Below are 23,941 nucleotides of genomic sequence, written 5' to 3' on the forward strand. Positions count from 1 at the left end.
TGGAGCATTGGTCAGTCCATCTGAACTGCTCCATCCACACAACATTTCATAACAACTTTTCATTCAAAATGCATTGCAAAAACCCTTCCACCAGCAGAAGCAGCTTCAGATGGTATCAGGGAAGAAATTTCCCAGAGGTTGAAGTTTATGGGGTTTTATTTCTGGCAGATTTGGAGTGCATTTTTTGAAGGACGAGAAACTGAAAACGGGCCAAGTCAATTGTGCGAACAAAACCAGATATTCTCCCTCAAACCCCCAAAATTATCCCCTCTGTTTAAAAGGTTGTGCCCATTTTGATGTTATTATGTGCTACGCTGCAAAAACAGAACATGTGGAAGTTAAAGGGGAAATTTCAGGGATTATAAGAGATATCAGACATAAATTTGAAATTAGATGTGGATATCTTATTTAGTATCTTTTGTCAAGTGCTGTGTATTCAGAATGTATCCATGGTTGAGGGAAGCACTTAACTGTAAGCACTAAAATTGTATTCTTCCCTTCTAAAGCTGTTAAGATTATCAAATTTATGATGTGGTGATACTGAAGGTTTCAAAGGACTAATTATTACTAAAAAGCACAATCATAGCAAATCAGTGGTGTAACAAGAACACCAGGCCTTGCGAAGTTTCTGAAACAACTCACACACAAATAACAGCAAAAGGTTTTATTTCACATCATAAGACTGATGAGCAAATCACTGGGCCAAATCTTGAGAAACGATGTATAAAGACCTTTTTTCTCCTATTAAATTGGCCACAGTTAATGCTACAGAAACTAAATTGATACTCCTCTTGTAGTAGGCTGGTTGTAAGTGGTCCAGGAATTGTCATTCTATTGCTCTGCTGGTTTCCTTTGGCAGCATAATAGATATATCTGTTACTTCAGCTGACAACAGCAAATAGTGCAGAACAAAGAAAAGGCATCACTATTGATGGAGGCAAAGCCTCCAATGACAATTGCCTGCCTGAGAGACACAGACTTTGCCCTGTTACTCTTGCACAAAAGTTAAATAGTCAAGGAAACTTTGGGTAGTACAGTCCAGACTTTAGGAAAATAATGCAGCTAATACCAGCCATGAGAGTATTTGTTTTGCTGAGGTTTTGTGATTCACATTCAGCTTTCTGCTATTCTGAAATACACACATTCCATTTTCCTCATAATGTGTTCATTCTTTTCTGTTCAAGAAGAAAAGCAGAGTGGAGCAAGTTTAGTCACTACATGTAGTTTATAGTTGCTAAACTCCTGCTGCTCTTCTGCTGAGATGACTTCAGGCCAAGAGGGATTCCATTTCCACTTGTACCACTCCAGTCCAGTAGCATTGCTACAGCTGTTTGAAAAGCAGGGTAGGAACTTCTTAAAATACCTTTCTTAAAGCTTAGATGAAAAAGTTATTTTATGTATTGTCACAGATCAAGATGGAGAGCTTTTTTTAAAAGAAAAAGTTATCTTTTTCCCAAAAATCTCAAAAATCCATTCCATTTCCTCTCTGCCTGGGGCAGTCCTGAAATGTGGCTGAATAAACCAGAAAAATACAATTTTGTTTGAGGTTCACTTTTCTTTGGACAGGTCATACTGAAAAAGCCTCTTAATAGTAAACACCTGTAATAAATGTGCATATGGCAATTTTAATGGGATTTATGATACTGACTTCAGTAGCTTTGTGTTAGAAGTTTTAAACAGAAGTAAGAACACTAAATAGAGCTAATCTGTACTAACTAAGCCTTCTGGATATTACTTCTACTAGAAATGTATAAATAATAAAAATAAATCACATTGCCAGATACCTGAAACAAGGCTCTTATAGAAAAATAAACATTGTAGCCATGAATAAGAGTCTGTGTTTTCTTTCTCACTGAGAGGACGCACTGAAATCACATCAACTAACACTAAATGTATTCAGTTAATATAATTTGTGTTTAAAAATTGCCCTTTATTTTTTGCTTGTGTTAAAACCAGACTGGTGCACTAATGGAAGGTACCGGTCAGTTTGTGGGGCAAGTTTGTTCTGAACAGCCCTTTGACAGGTGCAGAGAAACTGTAGGTTTATTCAGCTAATTCAAATTAAACCTAAAAAATCAAGTGGAATCATAAGTCAGAAGATTTTTTTTTTCTTAATAAAATATTATGTAGGAACAGTTAAGAGGTGGTAGTTCCAAAGTCCAAGGAATTACCATGAACTAGCTTAGTTAGTTCTGTTTCCAGGATTAATCTGTGCATTGATATCTAAAAATATTAGCCTGTGACACAGAGGTGAATTGAAATTTATATTTTCAGTGGTTATGAAGCTACAGATTTTGCTTCTGGGCAATTTTTTTTTATTATTACTTGGTGTATTTGATATTCATAATATATTTCAGAGTTGATTTAGAACCTTGGGTCCATAAGGTAGTTCTTGAAACCTTTGCAGTCTTTTCCATGTGCATAGTTATAAATTTTCTTATCAATCTCGATGTAACCATTTAACACTTTTCTTCCTAAATGTCTTTTCATAAGGCAGGTGTGATTTTATTCCTCTACTGCTGGAAAGACCATCAAATTTTGTATCCACAAAATAAGATGTATTTCTGGGTGAAGGTCACAAGTAATTAAGCCTCCAAGGCACTATCTTATATTGAATTTTGGCAGCCAAAAAGGCAACAGTCATTATCTTTTACACATCTCCCTTGGAAGCAATTGATGCTGATTCCATCTGAGCTGTCAGGGTCTCTGGCAGGAATGGGCTGTCGGGAGTGTTCAGAGCCACATTCCTCCTGTGACACGCTGCAGAGTAGATTCTTCTCTTTGTGCTTCCAAGAGATTTTAGAATTCTGCATCCTGGCCTTGCCCCTCTGAGCAGTGTCCCATTGCACTGCTGGAGGATGTTTGGTGCTGCTGAGATGTTCTTTGAGGTGGAGCAGTTACCTTGCAACTCGAAATGTGCTCATTCACTGCTGCATTTCTCATATAAACAGTGTGCTGGGTACTTGTGGGAACCCAGGGCTTCCCTCTGGCTGCCCTGGCAGGTCTGGGACCCTGGCAGGGGTCAGGAACCCCAGAGACACTGGCTGTGATCTCTGCCCATGGAAAAGAGTTTTCAGTCTTACAGGATCAATTACCAGCTCTGAGTGTTTGATACGAGTAATAATTAAGTGTGGCATGGGTGCAAAAGTAAAATTTTAGGATTCTAGATAAGGGGTCCAAAGGGGACATGATGGAGGAAATTGGGTGTGTCTTGTCCTTTTTCTCCTTCTTCATGCCCTCCATGTGTCACTGTGGTGTTGGCATTTTTCTGTTGGTTCAGGCTGGGGACACACTGTCCAACGTAGGTGACAGATATTGGCACGTTATTGTCAATCCAGCCCAGGGAGTTTCTGGTATTTAATGTTTGTCACATCCCACTGAGGGCAGAGCCCCACACGCTGCCCTGCAGGACAGAGCTGGGCAGGGCAGCAGAACATGTGAGAGATAAACAGAATAAACAACCTTGAAACCAGCACAGACCAATTGTGGCTTCTGCTTTGGCAGCGGGGCTGACAGACAGAGACTTTCTACAATCTCAGAATTATCAATACCTCAGATTCCAACAGGTACTGGCACTTTTTACAAGCTGAGGTAAGTCCATTCAAGCCACAGAAAGAAAATTTCACATGGTTACTGCCTTACAAACTCAGGCCCCTGCCAGCACTGGCCAGATGAGCAGCATTTTTTGTGATGCCACATGATTGACATTGAACCATGCAGACACCCACAGGTTGGGGACACAGCTGGATAAGGAGGGCTCTGAAAAGATCACTGCTGTGCTAAACAGCTTTTCAGTCAGACTTTGTGGAGTTGCTAGTTGGAAATAATAAAGGGTTCTGCTTGCAGTGCTGTTGGAGCTAACCTTGAGCACACACCTGACATCCACAGCTCAGTCACTCCTGTGTCAGGGTGTTTTCGTGCACTGAGGGCAACACAGAGGCACAGTCCCAAGCTCTGTCTTACTTCATCCAAGAGGGAGCATCCACTCCTTTCTGTTCACTGCATCTATTCCTGCTGCTGCACTCAGAGCAGAGCTGCTCCTGTGCCTCGGTTGCTGCTGTGAGTTGTGCTGTTCTGGCTCACATGTGCAGCCTCTTGGAGCTGTGTTCAAGCCATCCCCTGCTGGAGATTGCCCTGGGTCAGGGGTGGCTCCATATGGTGGAAAAGTCTCTCCTCCAGCCCGAGCTTCCAAAGAAAGGCTCAGCAGTCTCTGTTGTTCGGTCTCAAGGCAGTTTATTGCAAGTTATCTAAAAGATTTTCTCCTTGGGCTGCTGTGGTTTGCTCACAGCTCAGGCAGAGGCACACACACACCCTGACATCCTCTCTGACCCCGACTGCTTCTTCTCTCCCCGCCCAGGGCTGCTGCTGTCTTTTATATGGGACATTACGTGTGACATGGTTACAGTTTTTCCCAATGCCTATTACCTATATTAAATGGTGATTTTCTATCTTTTATATGGTACATTACATGTTACATGTTTACAGTTTTCCCCAATGCCTATTGCCTATATTAAATGGTGTTTTTCTATCTTTTATACGGTACATTACGTGTTACATGGTTACAGTTTTTCCCCAATGCCTATTACCTATATTAAATGGTGTTTTCTACTCTAAACCAATCTGTGAGTGCCAACATCACCAAGAACATGGAGGTGAGGAAGAAGAAAGAGGGAGGACAGGACAGGCCCAAATCCCAAATCCATCTTAAAACCTCTGACCCCCATGTACAAAACCAAAACCCCCCTGTACAGCACTCAAAAATTCTTCCCTCTACTTTGTGGCTACTTCTACTATAATATCTAAACTTTTGTGACTTCTTGTTCTTCCTGCAAGGTTGGTAAATCATTCCATGGCTCAAACCCAAAATCACAGCTGTTTGCAGCTGCCTGCCAGGGTCTCAAATGCTTCTCACCTGGACCCAGAACCTCCAAAAATGTCTGAGGGACATTTTGAGTTCTGACAATCCCCTGAGCAGCCTGTCCTGGGGGTCTGCTCTGTGCCCTGAAGCTCAGCCCTGCTCTAGGGCACAGCCCCACCATTGTCTGGCTCTGGCTCCTTTGTGTCAGCCCTGGCCTGTTCTCCCCCATCCACCCCATCAGCCATATCCAAGCAGACTGCAGACCCTGCTCTCATGGGAAGCACAAAGCAGGATCTGCCCATTTCAGAGCCCTGGCACAACACACAAATACTTTTGAGAGCACATGATCTGCCCTCTCTTGGCTAATTTTTGGTGGAATAGTTAAGGCGATACTTTGGAATGGTTTAACTCAGCACTTTTTATTTAATGAGAGGACTTGAAAAGGTCTTTTCTTAAATTCAAGCATGAGAAATAGAAAATCATTGACATCCTGTACAATTTGTTGGCACTCAAGATCTAGTTCTTGTAATAGAACCAAAGGTAGATAGAGACATGTACACTTTTACCTGTTTTTTGCAGAGTGAGTTTTAAATGTAGACAGAAAAAGGATGTAGAGCTCAAAATCTGTCATCTGTGCTAAGTTCAACATGAATTTCAGCTCTGCAGTCTGAATCTTGCTGCTGAAATTTGTAGGTGATCATTTTTTTCAAAGGGTGTGGTTCCCACCCTCCTCACCCCACACTGCCCTGCCTGCACTGTCCCATCACACCCAAACCTCTCCTCCCTTTCTCCACTCCCAAACAATGCCTTAAGTATTTATTTGCTTCCTTCCCCAACCCATTCTAGTTTTTTGGGGGTTGGAGAGATTTTGGAAGGGTTTGGTTGGTTTGTTTTCAGACAAAACCATCTTGAGAACCTTGCCATTTCTCCTGTCCAGTGGGATAGCTGCAGAACATTCCTTTGTGTTCAACTGCCAAGACAGAAATTTCAAAGTAAATGAAAACTCACTTGGCTGCTATCATTTAATACACATTTTAGTGAGTATTTAAGAATCTTCAAAGCCTTGTGAAAACAAATATATTTTCTGAATGTTTCCTCACTGACAGCAGAGCTCAGCATTTGCTGTATCTCTATCCAAAAGCAGCCTCAGCAAGATCAGCAAGTTTGCTTGGAAGTTCAGATTCACAGCACAGTTTGAAATTGAATGCATTAATGGACCTAAAGGTTTGAAATGTGACCTTGTCAATAAAACATCAGCAGTGTATTTGAGTATCACAGATGGCAATTAATCCAGTGGTAGAGGATTTTCTAATGTTGGCAAGTTCGTAAAGGATTAAAAGCAGAAAACTTACTCAAATATCATGAGTAAAACATGAGTAAGCATGTAGTATTTGCATTGCATTTTCTAGAAAAGCAAAGAGGGTTATGGATAAACCCACCTGAACAGCTCTAATAAGCAGGTTTGAAACTTAAAGAGTAGGTTTACATGTAATGTGAGATGTCTTTCCATCCATGTATCACATTTTAGCTATTTGGTGAAGGTGATTAATTTCATTTGTTCTCTAGGTTGCAGATAGCAGTGCAGTTTCTTTCCCTTTAAGAAGTTTTTCAGAATTTATGTTGTTTATAAATTATTTTTATGGACTAGTCACCACACTGACAGGCTTTTTAGACTATGCAAGCGGTCCGTTTCTTCAAGAAAAAGTGCATCCTGTCTTCCCTTATTTTTTCCTGATTTCAGAGAATTCAGACAATACATTTCAGTCTTTCTGAAAATTAAGTAAATAATGATCAGCCTTACACCCGTCATAGGATTGACCATCTGACATTCAGCTGATTGATGATGCAGGAACTTCTTGGGTGAGAAACATTTCCATGTCCTACTCAGTGTATTGGTTCAGAATACAGAAACCAGACAATGTGGCACGAAACAAGAACTACCCTTGCACTCAGCTATCCCATTAGATGACAGAGAGTAATTCCTGTGCAGAGTTTGTCAGATGCTTCAGAGACCTGCAAGATACAAACATTGCTCAAGAGAGAAGTGAGACTTCTCTAGAGGCTCCTTAGCCCTTAGGGACTCCCATAAAAACAGGTTCATCCCGAGTGAGAGGGACCACAAAGTGCTTCTGCCTTTTGCACACAGAAAAATGCACAGAAAAAAGTATTTCAAATTAATCTCTGGGTACAAGAGATCTGGATTCTCCATGAACATGGAAGATTTCCTAGATTTTGCTGGCTGCTGTGCTCAGCAGCCAGTCTGCAGGGGCTGGCTGCCACATGCTGTGTGTACAACATCAGGGAATCAGGGACTGGATTCTGCCCCAGAAGAAATATCAGACTTTGAGAGCCCTCACCACAAAAAGGAAAATGGATTATTCAGTGAACAATCAATCACTGCCCAGGAAGTACCTGAATAATTTGATGTAGTTGCTGAGGGGAAGCCAGAGTTTCTTTATATTCCAAAATATTTTGTAGTTATGACTGTATTTAGAGTTTTGGCTTGGCAGCACTGGGTCAGACTTCTAAGAGATCAGGATTGCTCAGACATTTTTTCCAGCCCATGAGTAATTGCATCATCAAGTCAGCTGTGCTCACTTCTGGCCTTTCCAAGAAAGAGTTTTGGTAATCTCACTGCAGAAGCAGCATCCCCAGGCAGAGCCAGAGCCCTGTGGGATGGGGTCAGAGAAATGTGATTACTCCAGAACACACCAGAGCAGAGAACATCACTGTTCCTGTCTTGAACTGTCATTACAGATACAAACTGCAGCACTCAGTGCTGAACTCTGTGCTGGCTCCTCACTTGTCTTTGCAAGTCAGCAGAGGCTGGACATTTCTGCCTCCCCGCTGCCATTAACTGCAGGAGTCCTGTGGGAAACCAAAATAGTGCAGAGCTACAAGTAATTCCCAAGGGGTTGCTATCACACACAGAAATGCCTTGGAGAATGGGACTTGTTAACCCCTCCTGACTGCTCCTTACACCTGAATCTCCAAACTGAATCCCCTAATGTCCTGCAGTTCCAGATTGAGATGCTTAGTAAACCCATTCTAATAAAGGATGCACCAGCAGGCATTCACTGGATTTGGCAATTAATAGTTAAATTCCAACTTAATACCTGAATGTTACGTGTATTTAGTACTGTGTGGCACTAGAAAAAGCATGTTTGATAGAATAAATATGCTGTCTTTTGTTACTTTTTTAATGTTCCTACTTTAATTTATATTTTTCAGCAGAAGGATCGATAGTAACCCAAAGACATTAAAATAAAGCTGAATCTACAGAATAGAGCTCAAGGTATCTGCTGGATAAGCAGTCTTTTCCCTTAAAACAATAAGTTTCAAATTAATTTTCTCTGTACAACTTTTTCTATTCAATTTCATCTCTTTGAGGCTTTCTTCACCTTTCTTCTGGATCTTCTTTAAAGTCTTACATCTCACTCATCCTGTCTCAGAGCAGTCACTCATTTTAACAGCACAGCCATAGTCCCCAGTTCTACAGCATGAGCCAAAAAAAATCCCAAATATGAAGAACATGAAGAGGAAAGAGTGGAGATCACAGGATAGCTCAGAATCTGGGTTTCCTGCATTTTAATGCAAAGTCCCAATTCAAGCCTAGTGCGACCAGAGCTTTTTTGCTGCATTTCAGCTTTTTCCCTTTCAGTCTGTGCTTCAACCCCAGGCCGAACTCTCCCCCTTTTCCACCCCCCAAATTACAATTACTGCCAGGCAAATGCTCTCACTTGTGTGTGTGCCTGGTTCAGGGGAAATCTGTTGGACCCTGCCAGTGATTGATGGCTCAGGGACTGACCAGACCTGGTTAGAAATGAGCAGCTGAGTGGCAGAAATCCACGGCAGCTCATCAGTCATGCCCCCAGCCTGGGCATGGAGGCAGAGGAAGGGAGCCCCATGTCCCAGTGAAAGGCAGCAGGGACTGAGGGTGGGAAAGGAGAGATGCTGCCTTCCTCCCTGTGGCAACCACATTTTTCTCAGGATTTTTTCATAGAGTAGCACAGAGAGAAAGAAAGAGAAAACAATTTCTATTTCTACTTTTTTTTTTTTTCTTATGTGGAGTGTGTTTGGAGAATTGTTTCCCTGGGGTGATTGCTGGTTGGATTCTGGTGAGGATTGTTTGAGCCTGGTGGCCAATCCAACCCACCTGGAGCTGGGCTCTCAGAGAGGGGCACAAGTTGGGAGTGAGTTAGATTTGGTAGTCAGAGAAAGTAGGTTTGTAGTTTTAGTATCTTCCTTTATATAGTGTATTAATGTATTATAGTATAGTTATAAAAAAGAAATCATTCAGCCTTCTGAACTGAGTCAGACATCATCATTTCTTCCCATCAGATTCACCTGCATTTACAATACCTCCCCTTTCTCATTTTTAGTTCATTTACCAAGAAGGATTTCCCTTACCCAGGACTGACACTTTAATGAGCAATCTATGCCAGCTCCACTAAACATCCAGCTGCTTTTTAACCTTTAAAAAAAAACGTTCTTTAATCTGTTTTCATTTCCATTTTTTTGCCATAGTTGTGCTAAATCTTTCACCAGCAGGACCTTCACTCACATTACATGGAAAAGCTCTTTTCCCCCAAAACTACAGTATCTTTGATTAGAATGAGAGAGAAACACATTCTCTTTTCAGAACTTTAGTAACCCTGACCCTAGAAGATTGTTACTTGCTTCGTTTTGGACCTGGATATACCTCTCCCTCTAGGTTCCCCTTCCTACTCCTGCCACATGAATAATGAAAAAAGTCAATATGAGAAGCATCTGTAAATACCTCTACAAGCAGCTGACCTATATTTTTCAGAAGCATTAGTGTTTGATTGTATATCTTTAGTATGTGTGAACTCACCAGAGGGTGGCAGAGAAAAATGTAATTACGTACTGTTGTATAGCTACTCTTTACTCCAAGCTTAGCAGCATAATTTATAGAAGTGAATTTGTTTTGTTTAATCACTATAATGAAAGGAGTGTTCTACTGTGTTCTAGACTTCTAGCCCAAATTTGTAGATAAAAATAAGCAAAAGCTTTGCAGGGCTAGAGGTCACTAATTTTGATTGCTAAATACTTTTCCCCAGGTAATTTAACTCTTAATTTAAGAAAATGTTTAATTAGGCATAAATAAGCAGCTATAATTCAAAAGGTAAATTGGAGAGGGTATAGCATGTCTTTATTAAAGTCATAGCAGAAAATAGCCACTTTTTAAAAGACAGTATCATTCCAATCCTCATTTTCCCTTTCCTGTTTTCTGTTATCTCTCATTTAATGAGTGCAGTGGTTGAACTTTTCTTGTAATTGAGAATCCTTTGTACAGAGGGAAGATGACATTTGAACAGACCAGTATGGAATTATGAGTATGGAATAGAATATGATGCTGCTGGAGTTCTTAAAAATGCTAATTTTTTATATGTTTCAAGATTTATTGCTGAAAATTTTTAATTTTTTTACTATCTCTTGAATAATGGCAATGCTGTCTTACTCTGGAGGATATATTTCAGCTGCCAATGCTTTGCTGCTTAAAAAGAAATCAGAACACTTTCAGTTCTCAAATTTGAAGCCATTGTGATACTGTCTAATATTACTGCAGTCTGGAGATTTCTGTGACCAATTACTGAGATGAATGCCATTCTATACTCTGTCATTTCTTTGGTGTCCCTGATTTATCTCTCAAAGCCTTTATGACTTTACCTTTGGCTTTTATGCAATGGCAGAGCAGGTCATGTGGTTATCCAGAGGAATTGGTATGATAATTTGCTTCAAGCTGAGTAGGTGGAAATAATTAATGGACTGCTTTATTGATGTACATAGATTACTGATTCTCTCTATGGTTCCAATTCCCAGCCTCAATAAAGTAGCTTGAGATTTTATCTGAGGTACCAGTAATTACACAGAGCAAGAATAATCACTGCACAAATACAATCTTTTATGGTCTTTTACGCCATTGCCAGGGCCAGTGCTAAGGCTTAAAAATATAAACAAAGATGTGCTGCATGGATATGTTGACACCTTTCATTTAAATTCATGAACTCTGGAGAAACTTAAATTCAGAGAATCTGTTCTTTTAGAAGTTGAGCATACTTCAAAGAGGAATTTACAGGCTTGGTGCAGTAAAACAGAAATAAGCTGACTGTCCTGCCTAGACTCCACTTCGTGTCATTGACAGGGATCAGTAGCAGACACCTTGGGAAAAACAAGCATCTATGAAAATAAACACCGTAAAAATTGGATCACATTTGCCACTTTTTGTCTCTCCAAGCCTGGTGCAGATTTTAAGCAAGGATTTCGGCTGTTCACATCACTGTGATATTCATCCTGGAGTTCTGTTTGACCTGAATGAATTTGTTCATTTTATCTGTTTATACTAATAGTCACTTTCCTGATGCTTGATTCTGAAACATTCTCAGATACATTCCTCACAAAAAAGCCCCTTTGTGGGAACATTTCTTTACACCATTTTGTAAGCAGCAAGGAAAAGAACTCGTATAGCTTTACTGACACGTTTCCTGTACTGCTCTTACAACCTGATCACCAGCTCGTCCAATGTCCTTGCTTCTCATACTCTTAATAAAGTTATTGATGGTTTTTAAGACCTTTGGAAATTGTTCTTTGGTATCTTCTTCTGACATGTATTATTTTAGTTTTTTATTTAATTGGGCAGAGTTTATCACCTTTTCCATTTTTCTTATTTAGACAGCATTTTTTGAAAATGCTCCCTTACTTCCAGCCACCCTATGTATTTCCTGTATTTGAAGTTTTTTGGCTTCTATCCCCTGTTTATACAAAGGCTCAAAACAACCCAGAACACCTTAATTATGGTAGCAATTTAAATTAGTGTCTTCATTTCTATCTAGTTCTTCACTGGGTTACACAAAAATCAACTACACAAGGCTTTTCATTCCTAAAGAAATGTGAATTAATCATAGTGGGATACTTATTACACAATCATCGAATCACTGAGGTTGGAAAAGACCTCTGAGGTCACAGAACCCTTAACCCAACACCCCAGACCCACAAATAAACTATGACTCCAAGCACAAAATTACACATTTTTTGGATGCAAAAAGTGTTGCTTCTATAGTTGCTGCTAAAGCAGAGTCCTTTCCTCCAGTCATTTCACACTGGATACCTGTCCACAGCCCGGCCAGGACCCAGACCTTTGAGGCCAGCATGATTTTTTATTGCAGTCAGGCAATGCAGATGTCATACACAGCACACCTTTGTTCCCATCCTGGGAAAACTTTTGGCTCCTCTCAGCACTGCAAACTGTTCCCTGCAGGCAATGCCGTTCTGCTTATCTGCAAGTTTGCTGTCCCTATGGAAGGACATCCCTCTGGGACACCTTTCTCTCCTTGCTTTCCTCTGGAGAGGGGAGGCTCATATTTATTTCAGCAAATCCTTGGTACTCATCACCAGAATAGCTCTCAACCCTTCCATTATTTTTCCAGCTGCTTTTGTTTCACTGCTGTTTAGCATAGGTTTGGTAAACACCATCAGAATCCCTCATCATTTTGTGTCATGCTGATGCTGAAGCATCTTCATCTATCTCAATATAAATTGTTCCCAGTAAATTGAAAAGAGAGCAGCTGTAATAAGATACAGATTAAATAAAGAAGTCAGAGGTTCCTGCACAGGTATAAAATGTAAGTAATCCACCTCACCATATAACACACACACACACAAATCTTTTGTCCATAGTGTACCAGCATACAGAGGATATAGATTCTGAATTTTCTGTTAGGAGAAGATTGAAGGCATTGATCAGACACAAACTTATGATCAGATGTCTGTGAAATATGTTTGCAACAACTCAGCTCCCAAGCAGTGCAAGTTTAGGGGGATTTATAGAGGAAACAGAGATAACACAATCACTATATTTGGGCTTTGGGTACAATAACCAGGAGATGGAGCACCTTGTTAAATGATATTTTGAGCTGATACTTGGCCTGCATGCAAACTAGAGCTGCTGTACACTACAGGAACTGTCTAAAATGCTTCAGAGGTCCATACACAAAAAAGCAGCATATTCCACACATGAGTAGATTTTTATGGAAATACAGTATAATTATGGGAAAGGAGATACTGTTTCATTAATGACTTAAGCCCAAGCAGAACCTTGTCTGCTAGTTAAGCTGGAATAAAAAATGATTACTATTTTTATATGTTTTCCTACAATCATACACCTGAATTCTTCAGACTAAACAGTTAATTGAGTATCTGTGTTTAATTTAAGCCTTGGCTTCCTACATGAATCTTCTTAGATTTTTCTGTTACAGTTCTGAATGCTTTTAGATCACTTTGGGCATCTAAGCAGCAGCACTAATTACTTTGATTAAATGTAATCAGACATTAATATTGCTTAATATCCCCATCCTCTAGTCAACTTTGGTGTGCAGTCCTAAATCAGTGATCTTAATTAACTTTGGGCTGAAGCAGCAGTACACTCTGATCTGTGGGGTGAGTGCAGCAGTGGGGAACTTTTCTCTTGGTGTGCCCAGAAACAGCAGCAGGACTGGAGAGGTCCTGGAGCTCCAGTCTGGGGTGTTAGAGAGGAATCAAAGATTTCAGCTCAGACTCACATGCCTGATGGCAGCCGTGACCTTTGCAAGGCAACACCACAACTCTGCAGCTCCCCCTCCTCAAGTTCCAGGCTGCTGTGACAGGCAGAGCACAGAATGCAGGGTTTCCTGGCAGAAACAGGAAATAACATTACAAAACAACCCCTCCTAGCAGCTCTTTTCCAGTGCAGCTCTTCTGGGTCAATCCCACTTGCATCATAAATTGTTTTGCTATCAACTTCAAGAGAATGGGCTGATGTGTTTGGTTTGCTGTTTTATTGCACTTAGCATTGTCTGGGTTTTTTATTTCTTTTAAAAACTTGCTGAAGACTTGTTTTTTACCAATTCTAGGAATATTTCTGACCATAATGTTTGGGGGTTTTTTAAGTAATACTAGATACTATTGAAGCAACAGACTCCGCATGGAATATTTCCCCCCCCCTTGATTCTACAGCTCTACAGTTTCATTAATTCAGTTTTTTTTTTAATAACACAAATAACACAACAGGGGAATTAATCAAGGGAAACCACGCTCTCTTAATTACCCTAAACTTTTATTTTAGGCCTCTTTATAAAAGGGATTTTCTGTCTTACAAAAGCTGAAGTGAGCTGCTATGGTATTTCTCTTCAGAAGAAGCACAACTATTTGTGAGATGGCTTAGATTTAATTACACTACTCTTATTTTATTCAATTTCAGAGCATTAGCACTATTGTTTAGTATATTCTGTGACCTTCTCTAATAACTTACAATTTGCAGGCCAGTTAGGTTGCCTTTGGTCCACAAACTGTGCAGTTGACTTCTGAGGTAGAAGGGATTGAACTATTGATGGCTTTTAAAATAAAGCATCATAGAACTCCAAGTGCTAACACAATTAGGAAAATAACAACAAAAAAACAACAGAATTGTTTTAACTATTGAAGTCCACCACCCCAAGAGTCCCCACCCCTTGAACAGTCCTCTGACCCAGTCTTTGGATTTACTTGTCCAATCAAGCTTTTCCCTTCTCGGAGAGCTGCGTGGATGTTGAGTGTTTTTGGGTTGAAGTTCAGGAAACAAAGTCCTTCAAATTCCTGGCACTTGTGTCCATGCAACTTCCCTTTTTTGGGTGCACATCTGGGACAGCAATGAAGCCACGTACCACTGGCAGGTAAAGGAACTGCCCTTCATGACCTGAGGCAATGCTCTCCAGTGGTAGTACTTCACTGGGGCTTCTCAACTGATGGTAGGAACCGAGAAGGCAAACCATGGGGCATCTTCTGGGTGTAGGGGAATTTGGAAGAAACAGTCCTTGGTGTCCAGGACAGCCAATTGTCACTTTTGGGGAAGCATTGCTAGGGCATCCCTAGTTGGAGTGACTCCATGTCCTCAATAGGTCATGGAGGAGCCGCCACTTATCCTTCCCTGGCTTTTTTTATCACAAAGACTGCAGAATTCCAAGGGCTGGTGGTCTCTTCTGTGTTGCCTTTGGCCAATTGCTCTTCTATGAGCTCCTTGAGCACCTGAAGCTTTTCCTTGCTGAGTGGCCACTGATTTACCCAGACTGGGGTATCTTCCAGCCATGTTAACTTGTGGGCAGGGCGCTCCAGTGTCCGCCTCTAAAAATCCTGGGGTTCTCAGGAATAACTAATTTGACCCCCACTGGGACATGGTGTCTCTCCCCCGTCGGGGGAGCTTTGTAGTCAGTGACAAACAGAAGGACACTGGCCAATTTTCTGTCCAGCCCCTCAATTTGTACAATGCTTTTAGAGATTTTTGCCAATGTGACTCCCCCTACACCTTGGATTTTGCCAGCCACGGATTGCAAGTCCCAATGTGATGGCCACATCCTTTGAGTATGATTGTCACATTTTCCCTGTGTCAAGGAGCCCTTCCATGTGGAGATGATAATGGGTTTGTCCTCAACAACCACTTCTGCCCAGTAAACACCAGGTGCTTTGTCATCTACTGGGATTTCCACTGGAATGGGAATGGCCTGGGCAATGATTTGCCCCTTGGCCAAAGAGAAGGGTGGCTGTGGACAGAGCACCAGGAGAATGAGGTTGGGTATGTGTCCCTTGATGGTCATGGGAGCCACCTCAATCTCCACGGGTGTGTGCAGACAATCAGACAAGTTTAATTACCTGGCCATCTGCCTGGCATGTACTGCTCCAGTCTTTGCAGACTTCCATTAAATTTGCACTTTCTTATATTTTGCAGTGCCCTCCTTTTGGGGTTTGGTGAACTCAGCTTGGAATCTTTGCTCTGTTGGGAAAAGACAGTCACCTGTCAATATTGAAACCAGCCATATGATTTTTGATCCCTTCCTAACTCCTCTTCGCCTAAACACAGGGGGAAGAAAGGTAGGTGGTCTCTGTTCTGGTGTATAAAACAAATTGAGTTAGTAGATTAAAAAAAAAAAAAATGCTACATTTTATTTTTCTAAAGCATTTGCTTTTATCTGTCAGTTCCAATGTAGAATAACAATGTAGTGTGTTTTAAAGATAGTCCTCAAATAACTGACCTAATCAATTCTGTTTATCCAGCTGAAGGATTGATATTTCAATTCTGAAATTATTTTATACATAAAGCATCTTGAACCTTCTAGCACTCTTGACAATAGTCATTAGTTTATAATGGTTTTGTGTTGTTTTTCTTATGTTGGGGTGCTTAAAAGGGTATTTTAAAGTATTTATTGCTTGTTCCATGCAGGCAGTTGTCTCTTACCCAACCTGTGTTACAAACCAATGCAGGTGAAAAGGCAGTGTGAATTATAGTATCAGAGCAAGCAGAGACTCCAACAAAAGGTTATTTGAAAAATATTTATCTTCCCTTGTCATGACAAATGAGATGTCCACTGGAAACAGCGTGATATTCTAGCAATTTGCTCTGTACTTCCCATGGAGATTCTGGTGGCACATGTGCAAATCCATTGGAATTGATGTGGCCTTTATCACAGAAATGCTGAAATGGTGGTGTTGGTATTGGGGGACAGCAATGGTTCAAACTCTGGCCCAAATTTTAGGGCAATATTTACGTTTTGCTTTTTAAATGGAAATGCGTGGAAGTTTTTTGTTTTGATTAAAAAAAAAAAGCTAAAAAACCAAAACTCAGAGTTTTGATGGTTCTGCTATATACATAAAGGCTTACACATTTCCTGTTATTTATAAGTTACAGAATGACAAAACATGAAATTCAAGAATGTAGAAGTTGTCAGTGAGTCAAATGCAGGAGGTTCAGAATATTCAATGTCTTCAGCAGTTCTAAGAATTCAGCTGGGTTTTTGTACCAGCCCAGAGTAAAGCGAATGTCTGATTATTGATAAAATTTGGAGGCACTGACAGACTGGAAGATGCTGTGTCAATTATGAGGTTCTTACCATGCTTGCAAATACTTCTGCTGATGACCTTCTATCATATTACAAGAACATGATTTGTTCTTGATGTGATTTGTCTTAGAGAGACTTTCAAAATGTTTAAATCAAAATTCTCCTCTGAGAAAAAAGATTGCAATTTTGATGCCTTAATAAAAATTCTTTGTTCATAGCTAAGGCTTCACTGAGGATTTGATTTGGCAGGTAGTATATTTGTGTTCACTTCCTCAGTAATGTTTTTTGTATGTTAAAAACAGAGCTATGTTTAATATGGGCTGAAACACTTCAGCTCTCAACACTCACAACCAATTGCTGTGGCAGCCAGGGAATTTCTTGGACAAGCTTTAGCTGTGATTATGGTGTATATGAAAGGGTTTTATAGAACTGATCCTAAGAAAAATAATGAATAAATAAAAAAGGGATTTTATGTGGTTTCAAATCAAAGTTATAATAAGCTCTCTTACATGCACAGTGAACAAGAGAGACAGCTACTTGCAGACAGTCACAATTATAAACCTCTTTTGGAAAAGGGGCTGGGAGCACACTCAAGCTCTAAGAGAGAGCAAGATGGAAGGAAATAGTTCAGTTGTTCTTGGAGCAATAACTTCAAATTCTTAACAAATTTTTTTGCTATTAGTATAGAAGTTCAGTTTTATCTGAGTTTAAAAAATTTTTATTTCATTTTGAAAGCAAGATATCTCCTTTGTGTGCTTCACTTTGGAAATTAACTTATGAGGAACAGAAGTGGCTCACACACAGGAACAGAATCCAAGACCAATCTATGATCACTGACTTAATACCTCCTCTTACCCCTTTCACTCCTTGCCACTCCTTTCCCCTGGGCTTTATTTTTAGTGGGGAGCATTGCTTAATTTCTGTAAACCAGTTACCTGTTTAGTTTAGTAAACAGAACCTGTTTAGTTCTCCTTTCTCACCTTGGCGGACCAAAACTGTTCCATTCCACTACAGAATTTGTGTCTGAAGTTTCCATTTAAGCACATCTCTTTCTAGTTCCTTTAGATTATTTTATTTCAGTGTTAGTAGTGAAAGCCTTTTAGTAAACCAGATTGAGACTTTCCTACTATTTTTCAGACTGCTTGGAAATAAAGCAATATTTTTCTTTCTCCTTAAGAGAATAAATGATCTGATAGGAGAATATGAAGGACAACATCACTGTTTTCCTACAAGGGGAGAAAAGCCCAGTGTGTGGCCCATCACACAGCAGGCAACTTAATGGTTACTTCTGGTCTCAGGCTGAGAAGAAAATTCTTCCCATTCCATTCAGGGGATGACAGTGCTATTTGCCAAATATTTATACCTCTTTGATCTAGTTTTTTTGCAATAAGGTTGCAGTGAACAGTGATGTGTTGCTTTTTGTGCTGTCACACAATTTCAGGGCAGTATCAGGTCACACATTTACAATTCAAGCATCATCAGATGTCATTCTGAGTTGTGCTCTTATTCTGTATGTGTGATTCTCCATTTCCTGAGAACAATTTGCAGGTCCTGAAGTCTTGAGTGTCATTGATTCAGATACTTGGATTTCAAGATCCAGAACCTCAGCACAAGATATTTAATGAGTTTACATGCAGAAGAAGAAATGCTGCTTTTGAGGAGATTCCCCAGTTCTCTCTCAGACCAGCTTGGTCTCTTAGTTATCCATTTTAATGAATTTAGCAAACAGCCCACTTCAGATAAACAGCCCTTTCTGATAAACAATGGCAACACTTACTTGCTTGTAAATCACACTTCTCCATGTCACAAAGAATGGCACCCTTTTACCTTTTGCCTTGGATTCACTTAAGCACCAAAGCAATCAGGACAATAGAATATCTTACATTTAGGCAGGAAGAACTTTGGGGTTCAGTCTTCAAAGCAGGGATTTCCAGCCTGTCATGGGTGATTGTGGTGGATGAACAAACACCAACCTTCCCGCTGACCTGGTCCTTTCCTGGGAATCGTTCCTCTCTTCACCTCTGCAAGAGCTCTGCCTTTGGTCCCACCAGTTTTGTCTCTTGCCTTTCTGTAGCCCATCTGACTTTGGTCTCCTGGTTCTCTGTGGGCTTAATTTCAAAAGCCCCATTTCTAAAATTCTTTAATACTCAGCTAGACTTCTTGGCCATACTTTTTTTCCTTTTTTCTCCTAAGAACATGTTGAGAAGCAGCATTTGCTTTAGACAGCAAGTGCATCCCTGACAAGTAATTAAACCTTGCCACATCAGTGCCCTTATGTCTTATGAGTTATTTTAGGTCACACTCAAGGACTGAAATTGTTACCTAAAGCAGGTACAGTTATGTTTAAAACCACTTTATTTTTAAGGCAAGCCAGGACATTATACCTGATGTTGACCCCTGGGGAAATAAAAGGAATTGATGTCTGCTGGCCAAGGACTGTTATTCTATAGCTCAGTGTGCATAAATGGAAGCTAATCAGCAAGATCCACACATCTGCCTGCTGATATGGGGCATTAATGAATACAATAATGTATTACTTAAATTAATATCCATATAAATAATTGGTTCATTCTCTGCATCACAAAATAATAGCTACATTCAGCAGCTTCTAAACTAAAACATGCTAGGAGAAAAGAGATTTATGGATTGAAATCAGTTAAATGGTTTCTCTGCCAGTTAGTTCTGATTCCATGCTGTTCAATCAATTCAGGGTATTACTAGCATTTTTCTCAAGAGTGCAATATATGACAACTGCCAAGCTTTGCTTTGGTGATTACTAAAAGGACAGATACTGGTATGAACCATATTTCAGCACTGCAGGAATATAAAATATGAAATGTTAGAAATGGTCCAGGAGGAATGGATAGCAATAAGATATCAATGTCATCTGTAAACTGATTTGTGATAAACTTTGAGAGGTCTTAATAATGATTTTTGATGAAGAGTAGCTTTGGAAAGTCAAAAGTCTGACGCAAACATCAAAAACTTTAATGAATAATAAATGAAACATAGTACTGCTGCTTAAATGATTGTTTACTATTTCTAATGTTTCTACAGCTCTGCATGTTCTGAGATGTGTTAGTAAGTAAACTTGCAGTGGAACCAGCAGGTTAAAGTAACTTGTTTATTCACCCTCATAATGGAAAAAAAATGCTGTTTTTTTCAGAAGTAGACTGCAGACTTTGCTGTTAGTAGATTGTGCACAGTGGAAAACAAGTTCAGGGTCTGCAACCTAATCTATATCGGGACCTTTCTTTCCTTACTGCTTCAGTTGTCCATGAGATTGCATCAGTTTGGAATATGTGAGGTCTCAGATGGGCATTTTGGTGTGTTCTCAGTTTCTGGTTGTCTCTGACACAGATCACCCATGAAATGAGTCCTGAACAGGCACAGGAATATACTTCTGCAGCTTCTTCATTACTCTGCTTGACATTTAATCTTGTCTGGTGCCATAAAACAAGCTCACTTGTCTGCCATGGGAAATTTCCTGGAAGATCCTGGAGCTGGAGAACGATTCACTCCATGAACACACTGGACTCTGCTGTGAGCAGGGGATGTGGTCTCAGTTTGGCAGGAGCACCTCTCCAACCATGTTACTGTCAGCTGCAGCTGTGCAGTGCTTCAGAGCAGACCATGGTGTCCTTTCAAAGGTGGCTGTGCTGTCCTGGGAAATGCACTCACTGGATGCAATCAGAAACATCAACAGGATCTGCTTTTCTGGACATTGGGCAGCAGATCCATCCGAAGGGTAAAGATGTCATTGAAGCTGGGCTAACAGATCCCAGCCAAAGGCTTTGTCCATCCTTCCTCCTTCCTCATGTTTGTTTCAATAAGTTGCTTTCCAGTTTTCAGTCCTTGATGGTGAGACTTAGGAAAAAAAAAAACAAACTGGATCAGCAGCTGGCCTCCAGCTACAGTTTGATATATTCAAAAGACTTTTCAAATTTGCCCACATTGTTCTTAATGCCCCTTTCCTATTTTCTGCATTGATAGTATCTTATTTCGATTTATTTCATCCTGCACTTAGGTCTATTTATAAACCTAGATACATATTTCAAGCCTTGCAGAAGTAGAAGTAACATATCTCTTGTGTGTGTACATTATTCTCTACTTGGGGTTATAGTCACTGGCATGCAAAAGATTTTTTTCTCTCACAGTGATCCTGCTGTTATAGTAAAAGTGTGCAAGTCTCCTCACACCATATGCTTTAAATGAAATATAATTTTGTATTTCAGCACTGTTAAAAAATATATCCTAGACTCAAAAATGATGATTCTTTGCTTTTTTTCTTTTTACAAACATTAATAGATGTATGACATATTGAAATGTAAAAATATATAATAATGTGTTATTTAAAGTGTATATTTTTGGCACAACATCAATGAAATATTGTTAACTGAGCACCCACTCTAATGGATTCGGATGTTCCATGTCATTTTGTACTCAGAATTTGAATCCTATTACCAAGGTCAGGATATCTGGGGAAGGTGCAGGCATGTCCAAGGTTGTTGTTCAGCTGCCACCAGTTCATGAGCTAAAAGCCTTGCCATGCTAAACAGAATTAATAAGAATCCATGTCCCTCTCCTCCTGGTAAATCCTGACCTCTGTGTTTGCAGTTTAATGGCAAAAGGCTACAATTTCTGTATAGCAGAGATTTATTTTTCTTCTCAGAAAGCAATTGTTAATTTTGGTCAGTCCATCCTTTAGGAAGGACGTTCAGCATTTTAGTAGCTACATTGCTACTCAGGTTACTAGTGGCTGCCATCCCCTGTGTCTGAAATGACTCTGGAATTCTGTAAGTGTGGGTTAGGACGTGAGTGGGGACTTCAGAATGTGTGTAGGGTGTCTGCTGCCCATCTGGCAGGTGCCACACTCTGCCTGAGGCTGTTTGTGGCAGCAAGGTGCTGATGCAGCTTTCCAAAGATGCAGCTGGGAAGGGGGAGCTGTCAAGGCCTCAGCTCCTGACAAACTGAACCTAGCCATTAAGGAAGTGAGGGAAAAAGTTATTTTTTAAATTTTTTTCCTGACTTTCATCCAAAATGGTTAAATGAAGAAATCTCCAGTTATTCAGCAGGTATTTCTGCCTTGCAGCTGCAGTGGGTACTGTGTGAAAGACGTATGTCAGTTCTGCTGTGAGATAAATGACACCAATGCCATCCCCAGTTCTGAGCAGTGTTTGATGCTGGAGAGAAGTGCAAGTTCAATGTTTCTCATCCCAGAAGTGTTAATCTGTGATGGTTGAAAGCTGAAGCAGGCACAGTTTGCTTATCGATGGAAGAATTAAACTATGTATTATAGGATTAGATGCTAGAAAGGAGCTTAAGGGGAAAAACTGAAAAATTGTCATCAATGAACTCTATTTAATAATCAAAAAACAAGTCTGTGGATTGGCATGGGATCTAGAGGGTGGAGGAGTGGGAGCATTTAAGCTGCATGCCATCCAACAAGCTGAGAGAAAACATCACTAGTTGATTCTGCAGCAGAGGAGGAAAATGCACATAAATTTGAGGTATAAAATTGTTCTTACTATAAGGGACAGTGTGGATTACAGGGGTTTATAGGAAAATGGAAAGATTAAATAATCCTTTTGCATGTACCCTTTTTTATTGGTATGTGTTGTTCCTGTACAGAAAGTGACAGAAACTCAGAGCTCATAGTGGTGCTGTTGGTTTGTGGTAGCTGTGTCACTTAATAAGTGTTTGAATCAGTAACTCTTTGTATGTGTTATGTGATTTCCAACAGAATCAATTAGTACTGAGCACTTTTACCTACAGCAAGGTATTTTTTTATCAAGTCATTCTTGTATCCCTGAACAACAACCAGACCCAAACTACCAGGGTAGGTCTGACAATGGACATTTTAGCTTTTAAGCTGGGAAAATAAGAAAATAAAGTTTAACTTGACTGCTAAAAATCACTGGGCAGTTTGAACTGGAAAATGTGAAGAAGATGAGGAAAATAAACATTTTCTCTTGTAAGCTTGCATAGAAGAAGAGCATGTACTGCATTCTTATTCATTGTAAAAACTCAGTGCCAGCTGTGTCAGGCAGGCTGTTCAGCAGCAGAGGATGTTCCACAGAACACAGTCATGTCACACTGCCACAGAGATGCATGTGGGGTATACACTGGGATGGGGAGGAAGGGGAAGGAGAAGAGTGGGCAAGGGTTAATAAGAACAAATCTCTTTGCTCTCAGAAGATGTTTAAAAAGAAATTATTAAAAAGAAAAAAGGAATGGCTTTAGCCTTTATTCTTTTATCCTTTCTTCTGTGTCCCAGCTAGCAGCTGGAGGCAACATATCAACACTGTAATTTGCTGCTGATGATATTAAACCTGTGCACTCAACATTTCTGCAGTCCCCCTTTCCCTGCCACTCTGTAAAGAGTGCAGAGAAACCTGTCACAGACATGACTTTAAATCACAGCATCTTCCAGGGCTATGCCAATGGCAGCACAGCTGTGCTGATGTGGCACTTAGAAACTCCTTTGAAGTTCCTTTGCCTTCACTAAGTGTTTAGCTTTATCTATGCATTTCCTCTAGTCCTGTATCATACAGGACTAGTTAAGACCTCTACCAAAAACAGTGTTCAAATTACTGAGCAAAGAAGCCTCTGAGGGGGAAAAAAAGGTCTAAAATATGAATTATTTTTAATCATGCAAATATACTTACAATATTGTCACAGCCCTTCCAAATAACTCTATTAGTGTGGTTACTTTGGTAAAGCATATTATTTATGTGATCTACATTAATAGCTACTTTTGAGTGACTGAAGTGATGCAGATATACATTTGTGATCTCTTCCTGAAAGAAGAGATGGTACTAAAAAACCACAGAGCTGCTGTTTTTTGTAGCATGAAGACGGATTGGGATGTAAATCACTGTTGGACAGATACAGGGCTATTTACTGGGTATTGCTCAATGAGAAGCACAGAAACACTGTTAAAGAGCCCTCCTGGTTTGATGTTCCCCAGGGATATATTGAATGCTGGAGACAGAAATTCTGCCCTCAGGACCTCCCTGCCAAGAGAGATTTGGCATGGACAGAAGGCAGTGATATTGGAGATCCTTGGATTCATCAGCCACAACAGGAAATCCGTGCCTCTAAATCTCAACTCCAGACTTAAAACTTTGGCACTTTGTCTTGCCTATTAGAAACCTTCTCAGTAAAAGTAAACCAGAGGCTACCCATGACCAGATGGATGTTTCATCCAGATTTTTCA

The 23,941-nt window shown here is 40.2% G+C and overlaps 1 protein-coding gene across 8 annotated transcripts in view; it reads left to right on the forward strand.

Annotated features, from left to right (window-relative positions):
• CA10 (carbonic anhydrase 10 (inactive)) overlaps window positions 1–23,941 on the forward strand; it is a 185,712-nt gene that overhangs the window by 64,418 nt on the left and 97,353 nt on the right. For 5 of the 8 annotated variants that reach the window (XM_085556756.1, XM_085556759.1, XM_085556755.1 and 2 more), the window contains one exon: window positions 15,615–15,757. The exons of 2 other annotated variants lie outside the window; for them this stretch is intronic. In XM_085556756.1, coding sequence (XP_085412882.1) covers window positions 15,615–15,757 — 143 coding nt within the window. Of the gene's footprint in view, window positions 1–15,614; window positions 15,758–20,082; window positions 20,993–23,941 lie in introns of those variants that run through there. One more of the 8 variants, XM_085556760.1, reaches the window with a different exon arrangement.

Source organism: Lonchura striata, chromosome 18 (genome assembly GCF_050655825.1).
Source record: "Lonchura striata isolate lonStrDom1 chromosome 18, ASM5065582v1, whole genome shotgun sequence".
In the NCBI taxonomy this organism is placed as follows: Eukaryota; Metazoa; Chordata; class Aves; order Passeriformes; family Estrildidae; genus Lonchura; species Lonchura striata.